This window comes from Papaver somniferum, chromosome 1 (assembly GCF_003573695.1).
Source record: "Papaver somniferum cultivar HN1 chromosome 1, ASM357369v1, whole genome shotgun sequence".
In the NCBI taxonomy this organism is placed as follows: Eukaryota; Viridiplantae; Streptophyta; class Magnoliopsida; order Ranunculales; family Papaveraceae; genus Papaver; species Papaver somniferum.
The window spans coordinates 112,883,357-112,896,088 of record NC_039358.1 but is presented as its reverse complement, the minus strand read 5'-3'; the positions used below and the strand labels follow the sequence as shown (position 1 = coordinate 112,896,088).

The following is a 12,732-nucleotide window of genomic DNA, read 5'->3' as shown; positions in this document are numbered from 1 at the left end:
TTAGTTTATTGAGTTAGGATAAATAGATAATTGTTTCGAAGAGAGATTTGGTAAGATTTTTTTTGTGGATATTTCCTGCACAGGTTTTAGGGACCATAATAAGTTGTAGATATTTCCTGCACAACATATTATTCTTGTTGCGGATAATAGCTGCACACTAGAAGAACATCGTGGATAATAGCTGCACACAAATGGAACCTATTATTATGTCAGTTTACAAATGACTTATCTTGTTGATAAGCCTTGGACAAGCAAGACGACCTTTAGTTTGCTTGTTCTTCTAATATAACGATATAGATAAATTTTCCAGGACGCTGAATTTTAAAACATAGTTAACACTGATAAAGTTCATTGCCTTATAAGGCTTAACAACTTACATAACCAGAAGAGTTTTACTTTGCAAGGGTACTTGAAGGTTAAAGCGCATGAAAATGTATTGGTTCAAAATAAAAACGTACACTCTAAACAAGAGAGTCGGAAATCATCCAGAAAGTTCTGATTTATGCTTTGGCTGGGGCTGGGGCTGGCGCTGTTACAGTTGGCTGATTAACCACCGCGCTAACATTGGGTACCTGCAATCCAACTTCTCCAGCTAACACTACGGCTGCAAGCCTGCAATCCAACCCTCCCATCAGCTCTGTTCGAATGAAATCCACTAAATGGGTTATAGGGAGATTTCTAGCCTTCAAAAGTAGGTTATTCCAACTCTCACAGATGTTTGTTGTCATGAGAGTATAACGGGATCTCTTGGCTTTCACCCTAGCCCAATGCATTGGATGAAGTTCCTGCACATAGGAAAAAACTGCGTTATCCTTTTTGACTTGTAACATAGCCCTCCAATAACCATCTATAGTGTACGCTTGCGCAACTCTCATAAATGCCTTAGCAACGGCGAAGTTGTGGTACCTCCTGATGATATTCCCTGCATTGCTGAAAAAAGGACAACTGAATATGCCTTCAATATTATATGTAAACTACATCGGCAAAGATAACTAGGAGCTGTCCCGCGCTACATAACTCAAGGGTTAAACTTTAAAGGAGATGAGTTTCTAACAAATGTAACACGACTATAAAGTGTTGTTGTTAGATACCTTTAATATGGTATGCGCAGTACACATGGCATGCTTCAAGAAACACTTCCGCAATCGCTGATTCGAAGCCTGCCGATCTGTCTGAACACACAACTAGATCCTTTCTCACCGAATACTCGTGACCAAGCGCATTGAATAACTTTTGCATGAACCATAAACAAGAATCACCGTTCTCAGAATCAACGATGGCAAACGCAATAGGGTACATTTTTCCATTGGCATCATACCCAATTGCCGAAAGTAGAGTTCCTCTGCGTTCCCCACTTAGATGCATACCATACACAGCAAATGCGGGTCTACACCAAGACTTGAATCCTTGTAATGATACGCCCAGCGCAAAAAAAAAATAGTACAAAAAACCACCATTTGTATCGGGTTCAATTGTTGTTTGCGTTCCTGGCGTTACATTACACGAAAGAAGTAGGTAACTTTCCAATTCTTTCCAACGTCTGAAGAAGTACGAAATACGAACCATCCTCTTAAAGGTAATAGCAGAACAATGATCTATGAACCTCCAAAAACCATTAACTCATTAGTGCGGGAATTATACTATAGATGAGAAGAATTTACAAGTCTACCTGTTGAAAGAAGAGATAGAAAAGTTTATAGAAAAACTGTCTCCAGGTCCACCAAATTCAGGTAATTTTCACCTTACCTACTTGTTAGCTAAACACAAAATAGGCAAAAACTACTCCCTCCGTCCCAAATTAGTTGAGCCATCTGTAGTTTGCTCAAGATAATGTCAAATCAATTTTTAAATATACATCCAAGACTGTGGATTTCAAAACATAGGTAGCACAGAGAATAACTGGTGTTCTAAGAATCATCGTTGGACGTGCTAACACACAACTTTCTACTGTTGAGGAGGGCATGAGGGCATCATTCACTCGTCACTCTCAAACTACTACTCTCTACTCCAGGTTCTCGTAAAATTGATAAGAAGCAAAAGGAGCTTTTGTTCTTGAGATGGACACAGATGTAAAGCCTTTAACCAGCTTCTAATAAAAGAACGATTTTTTGGGGACCATGGTTTTTTTGTGGGACCATGGTCCTATTAGGTCACCTACCCTATAGTTATAAGGGGTGTCCTAAAGCATTGAAATGACTAACCTATCCTTAACCTAATTTAATTTAAAACCAACCCAATAACCACATATATATATATAACCACCACCTCGTCCCACCACCATCGCCGATTACCACCACCCCACCACCACCTCCGATTATCACCACCACCAACCACCGATTACCACCACCACCGCCGCCCACCACTGCCGATTACCACCACCACCACCTCCGATTATCACCACCACCAACCACTGATTACCACCACCACCTCCGATTACCACCACCACCAACCACCACCACCACTATATATATATAGCTTAATTTGAAACATTAACAAAGATATTCTCACAAACCCATTACTTGTCATTCGTTTTTGGTTGAATAAATGAGAAGTAATCATTAAAATAAGTTGAAAATTGAAGTTGCAGAGAGGTTTAATGGAGGTTTTTTTCATAGAAAAGTTCGGTTATCAAGAATTAATTTTTTCTTAGCCGAACTCAGAGTTCGGTTGATTCGCAAAAAAATACTTTTAACCGAACTCCTTGTATTAGAACAACACAAGTCCATAAGTTCGGTTCCTTCGCAAAATAAGGATATCACCGAACTTTAGTTTACGAAAATAATGAGAAGTTCACAAGTTCGGTTCGTTCGCAAAAATGTTAAGTTTTCTTTGTAACCGGACTCTACCTTTGAAACTTCGTAACCGAACTCTACCTAATTCGCCAAGAAATAAATTTCGTAGTAACCGAACGTTTGCCTAATTGCATATATGCATATATAAGCCCAGTTCGGTTGATTCGCAAAATGTGTTGAAGTTTGCGAACCAACCGAACTTCTAACACTAGGTTACTTTTAACCTGCAGCTCGGTTGGGAACTTGGTTGCGTTGAAGTTTGCGAACTAACCGAACACACAAGATGTACCCAAATAAATTGTTAAGTTCAAAGTTCGGTTACCTACCATTTTATCCTAGGTAACCGAACATTACACTATACGACCAAAACCTCCATTAACGAGCGAGTTCGGTAACCTGCGTGTTTGGAAAACGTAACCGAACTACACTTTCAGGTGTGTTCGGTTACATGTTCTTGACATATGGTAACCGAACTGGCCCAAATCTACATAAAAAATTTCATTTTTTTTGAAAGTTTGGAGCAATTCAACCAACATTATCTAAGTTTGAAGCCTACCTGGGTACCCAAATATCCTTCCTCCGGTTGTGGTTGGTAAAATCCATCGTTTTTCATGTTTTCCTTCTTCATCTTCTCTAACTTTACTCTCTCAATAATTCTACTTCTTTAAAAAAAAACCATCTGATTTTTTAATCTCACTAATTATATTTAACTTAATCATCTCACTAATCACTACACTAACTATTATTAACACTAACAAATCATCACCCAAAATTAATCAGGAGGGTAATTTAGGTATTAATATAAATATCTAGATAAGGGGTGACCTAGATCCGGTCTTTCCATTTGTTGGCATAATTTTCGGCACAAGTTTTGTGAACCCTAATTGAGCGAGTAAATCTCTATATATATACACGTGTATATTAAACGTTAGCATAGTTTGGTGCATTAGGGTTTCTGCTGTTCTGGTAGATATGGAAGGGGAAAAATTAAAAGTTAACGCACCCTCTTTCAAAACTGATAGATCACAGAGAAGAAAAATTGTGAGAATCGAAAAAATCATAAAAGAAATGGAGTCACTGAAGGACAACATAAAAGAATTGGAATCACCCAAAGACAACATAAAAATCGGGAATCCATGTATGAAGCTCGTTGGAGACATTTAGTTGAACGAGTCGAAGAACGGGAATTTTGTATTATCTCCATTCTCAATAGACAATGCTCTAGGGTTACTAGCTTCGGGAGCAAGTGGTGAAACTTTAAAAGAGATATTAGGCTTTCTCGACTGTGAAAGCCTCGGTCGTCTACATGCAGCTAATTCGGGACTCATCGACTCTTTTGCCCAAAAAGGACCTCAACTTTCTTTCGTTAGCGGTGTTTGGATTGACAAATCTTCTCCTCTTAAACCTAAGTTGCAACCGGAGTTTATAATGCAAAAGTCGAGAATGTGGATTTCCAAAAATGAGGCACCTGGGAAATTTATTTATGTTTCTCTATTGTAATATCGTGTATACTTTTGTGTTTCTGTGCATATAGAGCATATAAATATACTTCTTTGTATTTAGCATTTTTTTTTTGCTCGATTCTTTGTATTTAGCATTATTAGAATAAAAGAAAACATGCCATTTCTTGTTTTTTGATTTGTTATTCAGGGCGAAAATGTGGTGAAGAGGGTGAACGAATGGGTTAAAAAAGAAACCAAAGGATTAATTCAGAATCTCCTTCCTAATGGAGCTGTGAATGAAGATACAAATGTTATATTGGGGAATGCACTCTATTTTAAAGGATTTTGGATGAAAAATCAATTTAAGCCAAGTCTTACAGATATATTAGAGTTCTATCTCCTCGATGGCGAGAAATCAGTAAAAATTCCCTTCATGTCGAGTAGCTATAATAACAAGCTATTACTTGCTTTGACAGCTTCAAGGTACTTCAACTCCAGTACCAATCAAGAACACAATTAAGTGATCGATATTTTTCTATGTATATAGTTTTACCCTAGCAATGGGATGGGCTTGGTGAACTTATACAAAAGGTAAGTTCTGATTCAGCTGGTTTTCTGGATCAACATGTCTCGGTCGATCATCCATTCGTTCCAACTGGACAATTCAAGATTCCGAAGTTCAGTATCCATTTTGATTTTGAAGTATCACGAATACTCAAGAAGTTTGGTGTAGTTATGCCTTTTGATGAATCCAAAGCAGAGCTGACTGAGATGGTGAATATTGATGATCCTAGTAATGAACACAAGAACCTTTATGTTTCAAATGTTTATCACAAGTGTTTTGTTGAAATTGATGAAAAAGGAACTAAAGCTGCTGCTTCAACTGGTATTCAGCTAGCAACCATGGCTGGCAGACCTCCTCCTCCTGTTGATTTTATTGCAGATCATCCTTTCATGTTCATAATCAGATAGCAGATAACTGGTGTGGTGTTGTTCATGGGACATGTCCTCGATCCTTCTCTAGACTCGTGATGACTCTAGATATATGTGTCCTTGGTATTTTGGCCAGTAAGTTTTTCTTTTTATTGTTTCTTGAATTCTGAGATATTAAAACTGCTGAATGTTAACTTTATCTTAATAAACCTTTAGAAATTTATTTCTCTTTATGCCTTTGAGGTTTTTGTTTGGCGTTTATATGAACAATTCTTTTATAACCTTTGAGAATTTCTAATTGTCAAAAGTACATCTAAAGAGATATGAAATGAATTGGATTTCTGTTGGTAGGTAGGTAATAAACTTACAAGTACAAGGTTTAGGAAATGACGTTTCCAAATCACCAGGAATCCGTGACTGGTGCTTGAAGCGCCACAGTTTCTAATGCTTCATTCCTCCCCATAACCGCACCACCTTCATTCATCTGACAGTGTAGTGTGCGGTTGTTGTTGCAGTTGTTGATGAGTTTTCTCTGCTGCTGTAACCACCGGTTGATCTGCTTTCTTCTTTAATTTTTTCTCAATATGATCTTTGATTCTTTCTCAATATGCCTTTGTTGTTTTTTTGCATCTTTCTTTATTACCTCCGCCATAATTCCTCAGCTTAAAGTTCCTCAGTTTGAAGTTTTTAGTGTGATGGATGAAAGAAGGGAGACTTGTGAAAACATTCAAAGGGAACAGTAGCATATTCGAAGTCTCCTGGAATAAGGAAGGTACCAAGATAGATGCAATTTATGCCAACAGCGTGTGTGATGGATGTGAGAATGTAGCAACAAGATAGTTGGCTACTTTGATAACTAAAGAACCAGTAAAAAATACTTAATAGACAAATGTCTGTACAGGTTTTATAGTAGAACTAACTTTAGAGTTTGTAAGAAAAAATAATCAAAAGCGTAAGTACCAACATTACAATTTGCGGCAATATTTAGATTCAAATGAAACCCAAGTTCTGGAAGAATTACATACTTTGTTAATCCTACAAGAGCATGATGCATTACAAAAAATGCGATTGCAGTCCCTAAAAATAATCTTACTTACGACCTGATTTTTGAATCCCAAAATTCTGACACTGCGAATCTTACAGACTACACAAGACTACATGGAAATTCAAGGCCTAATCGAACTTTTTGTTTCCCCACAACCCATAATAGAAGTAGCTAACTTTCCAACTCTTTGCAACATTTGCAGAAGTATATGAACCATCTTGCATGCACGTATAAGATTCAAGATATTCTTATCAAGAGCTATAGGAAGTAGACCATGATCGTGACAGTGATAGACGGAATTTGTTGCTGGAGTATTAATACTAGTGGGAAATAAGCACTGCCAAACTTGGGACTTGGGAGGTAAAAGAATAGTTAGTAAGGATGTGCTCCATTCACTCTTCCCTATTGTCACATCGGTTCTAGCCTGAGCCAACAAAAAAATAAAGGCAAAATTAGCTAAAGCAATTGCGAACGTTCAACATGTGCTTCAGATGAATGATTTATTTTCTTTTTAAAACTAAGAATCAATTTCTTCTTTTTTTCTTTTGGTATAAGCTTGGAAAGAAAACGTCACTGCACTCTCTTTCATTTTTTAAAGATCGATTTCATTTCAGATGTTTGGTTGGGTTTTGGCCTACGTGCTAAAACACCACTTTCTACTGTTGCGTGCTTGAGGCCATCATTCACTTGGTCACTCTCATACTACTGTTCTACAAAAAAAAAATAAAAAATAAAAAATAAAAAAAAATAATTTGCTCGTTCGTTCCCGTTTCAAGAACTCGTACAAAAGATAAGCTAAAGGAGCTCTTGTTCATGGGCTGGACACAACCTTAAAGCCTTTAACCAGCTTCCACTAGGAATCTAGGATCCATTCTCAAATCTTTCCATTTTTATTGGCATAACTTTCGGAACAATTGTGGACTGAACAAGGAAATATCTCTCTCTGTATATATACACGTGTAGGTCAAAAGTTAGTTTCATGCGTTAGGGTTTCTGCTGTAGACATGACAGGGGAAAAATTAAAAGTTAACGCACCCTCTTTCAAAACTCATGGATTATCGAGAAGAAAAAGTGTAAAAGAGTTGGAGTATCCAGAAGAATCACCAGAAGACAGCATAAAAATCGTCAATCCATCCATGTATGAAGCTCGTCGGTGACATCTGGTTGAACGAGTCGAAGAACAAGAATTTTATATTCTCTCCATTCTCAATAAACAATGCTCTAGGATTACTAGCTTCGGGAGCAAGTACTGAAACTTTAAAAGAGATATTAGGCTTTCTCGACTGTGATCGATAGTGATCGATATTTTTCTATGTATATAGTTTTACCTGAGCAAAGAGATGGGCTTGGTGAACTAATAGAAAAGGTGAGTTCTGATTCAGCTGGTTTTCTGGATCGACATGTCTCGATCGATCATCCATACATTCGAACTAGACTATTCAAGATTCCAAAGTTCAATATCCTTTTTGATTTCGAAGTATCACGAGTACTCAAGGAGTTGGGTATAGTTTTACCTTTTGATGAATCCAAAGCAGAGCTGACTGAGATGGTGAATATTGATGATCCTAATAATGAAGAGAAACTTCATGTTTCAAAAGTTTATCACAAGTGTTTTATTCAAGTTGATGAAGAAGGAACTGAAGCGGCTGCTTCAACTGGCCCTACACTAGCAACACAGGCTGCCAGAGGCCCTCCTCCTCCTCCACCTGTTGATTTCGTTGCAGATCATCCTTTCATATTCATAATCACAGAGGAGGAAAGTGGTGCGGTATTGTTTATGGGTCATGTCCTCAATCCTTCGCTAAACCCATGATGACTTTGGACATGTTCTTGGTATCTTGGTGAGTGGTTGTTTTATTTATTTAAATTGAATTCCAGGCATATTTGGCAATTTGCATACGAGATTTTGAACTGAATATTAATTTTATTTGAAGAACTTAAGTCTCTTAAGACCTTGATGGTTTTCGTCTAGCGTTCATATGTATAATGTATTACTTTGTGTTTGTGACCTTTGAAAGTTCTTTTTTTCTTGAGAGGGATCAGGTATGGCTCCAAAAAGTGGCTAATACCTTTTATAGTTCTATCTAGTTGAGCCCGTCGGGGTACACTGGCATATGGTTCTCAATTAAAATTAAGTAGTTACTCGCTCGGTTTCTAAAAAAAGTTTGGTTTCACAAAAATTAAGAAAACCGATCTATGTAGCTATTTTTTCATATTTTTTTCTAAATTACTTTTTGGTCCCATTCATTTTTTATTAGAAAAAGAGAAGAGAGAAGTGGTCCCCTTTTTATATTAGGGGAGAAAAAGGAGATATTACGAGAGAAAAAGGAGAAAGATAAGTGGTCCCTCTATGGGTATAATAGTAAGATCATAACATTTGACTTTCCACATGAAAACAAGCTTATTCTTTTGCCATGCCCAAATAAGGAAACCTGCCTACATTTTAGGAACGGAGGGAGTATATTCAAACCTCCATATCCGAAAGACAAAAATCCCAAACACAGGTCAATGCAATGAGATGCTTAGATGAAAGTTGCAATGTGATCCCAACTGATGATGCTTTTTTACGAGCAACCAATAACAATTACCCACTAGAAAGCTTTGTTTTCATTCAACTTAAAAGCCAGAGTCAGCGCAGATATTAGGAATAGTTACATAGGTCGTTTATCGCTCCCCCATGGAAAGCACATTTCATTAACAATAACAACAGTAGTTACAGATAAATGACACTCAATCCCCACACCTTCCACATGAGAAGCCTGTATCTTAGCTAATCATGGAAGCTTCATCCAACTGATCCTGCAAAGACAAAATATTTGGACTTGAATTCTATAACTGAAGGACGATATAGTTTGTTAAAACTTCGCAGAAGGAAAAAAAAAAGAAGGCATTAACAGCCAATCTCAGTAATAATGACTTGTTGGAGGATACAATACTAACCTGCATATCAGAAGTCCAAAGAGTGAGATTATCCCTCAGAAGTTGCATGATGAGGGTGCTGTCCTTGTACGATTCCTCACCTAGAGTGTCCAGCTCAGCAATGGCTTCTTCAAAGGCCTGCAAGTGATGTTAAAATATGAGAGAATCATTCGACTGTATCAAGTCTTCAAGCTTCAAAGTTTGGTGAAATCAAAGCACATCGGAATTGAACATGCAGAAGTTTATGAAAGATAGCTGAGGCAACTCGATATTCCGAAATAAACTACTGTTTGATTACAGGCTTTACCTTGCACTTCTTTACGTTTTGTATTTACTTTTAAGCGATGAAATCTTCATCAGTACTATGGAACATACACATTAAAACAATGAGGTCGGAAAGACAGCAATCTACGAGATTGCACATCAAACATGAGTAGAGTCCAAATATGTTGTTTTGACCTGAACTTATTTTTGTGATACATAACTACAATGGCCACTTTATTTAGTCCTATACTAAATCAAACTACTGTACCCTCTATGAATATCTTGGTCACAATTCACAAGATGCCATTCAAGCTTAGTGGCCACTGAAACTAAAAGGTAAAACAAAATATCCAACCAGCTCGGAAATTCAGAGGACTATTCTTAGACATGTCCTGAATGCATAACTACGTTTTTAAAAAATCTGGATCAGCACAAGTATGAAATAAAACTACCCAAAACCATTCAAACACTTCAACTAATTCAGTAACTGATTACCCAGAGTTCCAGCCTAATAAATACTCGAACTAGACCAAGAATAAAGATATATAGCTTCCAATAGTAATAGAGAAAGACTAACCAAATTATTAGCAAAAAAAAATACAATAATAATTAACAATCACATCACTCAACAGAAGAGATGCTAAACAGATAATATACAGTATAATGTTTCACATACGCAAGGGAATGAAACAACCATACCTGTTTGGCCATGCTACATGCTTTCTCGGATGAATTGAGAATCTCATAGTAGAAAACAGAGTAATTAAGAGCCAACCCCAATCTAATTGGATGCGTTGGAGCAAGTTCGGCCATAGCAATTTCCTACAAATCCCACAACAAGAAAATTGAACAGCTGATTAACTAATAAGTAAATCTCAAAACAATCCTACTAAATTTGAAGTATCTTATTCATAACAAAACCTTCTGTAACACATCCATCCATCAATTGGACAAGTAAACCCCAAAATCAAACCCTAAATAACTCACCGATCTCTAAATTTAACTATCTAATTCCCATATATCCATAAAAAAAAAAAAAAAAAAAAAAAAAAAAAAAAAAACACAAACGAAGAAGTGGAGAAACCTGAGCAGCTTTGTAAGCAAGCATAGTATCTTCAGCAGCTTCTTTCCTTTCAGCACCAACTTTAAATTCAGCTAGATACCTATGATAATCACCTTTCATCTTATAATAAAAAACCTTGGATTCACTTGAAGAAGCACAAGGAATAAGATGAGAATCTAACAATTTCAATATCCCTTCACAAACATCAGTCAATTCAGATTCCAAATTAGATCTATAATCTTTCACAAGAACAACATGATCATCATTTTTCCTACTTTCTTCTTTCTGTTCAATTGATGATACAATTCTCCAAGCAGCACGAAGAGATCCAATCACGTTCTTATAAGCAACTGAGAGTAAATTCCTTTCTTCAACTGAGAGTTCAGTTGTTGATGTTGAATAACCAACCACTAGTTTCTCTAAGTATTTCACCATTTCTTCATATCTTTCAGCTTGTTCAGCTAGTTTTGCCAAGTATACGTATTGATCTCTTCCTAGGGCTTCCATTACTGGTCAGGAAGAGGGAGAGGAGAAGCAAGAAATGGAGAGGAAAAGGGATAGTGTTTTTAGTCTACTTTGTTAGAATTTTTTTTTTTTTTTTTTTCTTTTGGGACAGAAGAGAGAGATGAGATGTTTGATTTGAACGGCTTATATTACGGGGTTATGGATTGCGTTTTGAGCTGTCCGCTTGTCGGTGTCTTTGAATTTGATTCCCTTTTGATTAGCCAGTGACTCAGTGCTAGCGAGGATTAGTTGGTAGTGGCAGCCAGGATAAGTTCTAGAGATATTTCAAGCGGATGGAATCAACGCCACCGTAATCGAAGTGGAGGGAAGAGAATAAACGGGTTTAGTATGATAGGACTCGAATCATGGTCTGTGGTGCCAGCTTTCCCAACCATGTTTAGTTTATGCTTGCAATTATACTAGACAAAAAAGCTTTTACTGATTTTTGCAAGTATAAGATAAAAAACAAACAGAAAGGAATCGGAATAAGGGTTTTATTCTCCGAGCACAAACAAAGGATAAAGAAAAAACTAGCAAACATGGTAAGAATGATAAATGTAGGTGTAGAAAATCCAACATCTAGATCCAACAATCCACATCAACTTATAGCAAACATAAACAAGTAAGAGACTCATAAGAACACAAGATATGCGTGGTTCGGCATTAACTACGTCCACGGGGTGAAAGGATGATCTTATTACTTCACACATGAATACAAGGTAGAATTCTCTCCACAATACTCTCTCTTTTCTCTTACTCACATACAGATTGCTTGTCTTCTCTCTTTTGAGAAGGGTCTCTATTTATAGGCTAACACGCTCATACATCAAAGTTACAGTGTGAGTCATAGTCTATCTTGTTGGATGTTTCTGTCGGGCAATGAGTGGTGTCTTCCCCGATATGTATTGTCTGATCTTCATGTTATCCCGATAAATATGATTCTCAATGCGCCTCTTCCCGATGTTGATGGCCTAATGTTTCTTGACCCGACGTCGCCTTTTCTCCCGATACGAATTGGTTACTTTTTGTCTCTGACCCCCACTTTGACTAGATTCCTCTGTTCTTCCCAACTGCCCTGTCAGTGTATTTATCACCTCGATTCCCGGCGGGCATCTCTCCATCACATCCGAGTTTCTTCTTTACACGTGCTTGCCTCATGAGTGCTTGGTGGGTATCTCTTCCTTGTGCTGATATTATAGAAGATGATTCAGTGTTTTGCTTCACGCCTTCTTCAGTGATTCACGGCTTGGGATTGCTCCGCCTATATCTACCACTTATTTACCACTACATTTATGCCCCTTCTTTCGCTCGTGTGCCCGACACGGGAGGAAGAAACTGCTTCGCCTCCCACGATTCTTGGCATGCCGTATATTCCGCACCGCTGTCTGCCAGTTTCTCTTTTTTTGTGACCTGTTACCTTCTTTGTCGGTTGTAACTGCTAGGCTATAAATGCGAGTAATAAACCCTTGGGTTTTTATTCTTTTTTATTATCCTTCTCTCTCCATTTGAGAACCAACATCCTATGCGCTTCTGCAACTTCTTCATCGTCTTCTTCTCATCCTTCTCGAACTTCACCCTTACTCTTTTGTTGCTTTGACGCTGTTGTTCCTGCTCCTCACTGCTTTTCCTCATCTCTCCATGCTATCAGTTCTCGCTCCTTATTTATTCTTAATGGTTTCTCAAAATCCGTTCATGACTGAAAAGAGGTGTGTAAGTTATACGTTTTCTGATGAAGATAATGTCCCTATAGATTCGTTGTTTTCTCTTGAT

At 37.4% G+C, this 12,732-nt stretch overlaps 3 protein-coding genes across 3 annotated transcripts; 2 read left to right on the top strand and 1 right to left on the bottom strand.

Moving 5' to 3' along the window:
* The first annotated feature begins 3,860 nt into the window (after nt 1-3,860).
* LOC113349315 (serpin-Z2A-like) lies at nt 3,861-5,206 on the top strand. The gene is made up of 4 exons (XM_026593266.1): nt 3,861-3,930; nt 4,018-4,256; nt 4,443-4,717; nt 4,918-5,206. Exons 1-4 carry the CDS (start codon nt 3,861-3,863, stop codon nt 5,204-5,206), a joined length of 873 nt encoding a protein of 290 aa, XP_026449051.1.
* A 2,318-nt stretch (nt 5,207-7,524) lies between these two features.
* On the top strand, nt 7,525-8,025 carry LOC113349305 (serpin-Z3-like). Its single transcript, XM_026593261.1, has one exon. The coding sequence runs from the start codon at nt 7,525-7,527 to the stop codon at nt 8,023-8,025; it is 501 nt and encodes a 166-aa protein (XP_026449046.1).
* A 735-nt stretch (nt 8,026-8,760) lies between these two features.
* On the bottom strand, nt 8,761-11,074 carry LOC113296949 (14-3-3-like protein GF14 lambda). The gene is made up of 4 exons (XM_026545324.1): nt 10,480-11,074; nt 10,095-10,217; nt 9,153-9,269; nt 8,761-9,011 (listed from the first exon to the last, which is right to left on the bottom strand). The coding sequence occupies exons 1-4, from the start codon at nt 10,963-10,965 to the stop codon at nt 8,979-8,981; spliced, it is 759 nt and encodes a 252-aa protein (XP_026401109.1). The 5' UTR covers nt 10,966-11,074; the 3' UTR covers nt 8,761-8,978.
* Nucleotides 11,075-12,732: the final 1,658 nt, after the last annotated feature.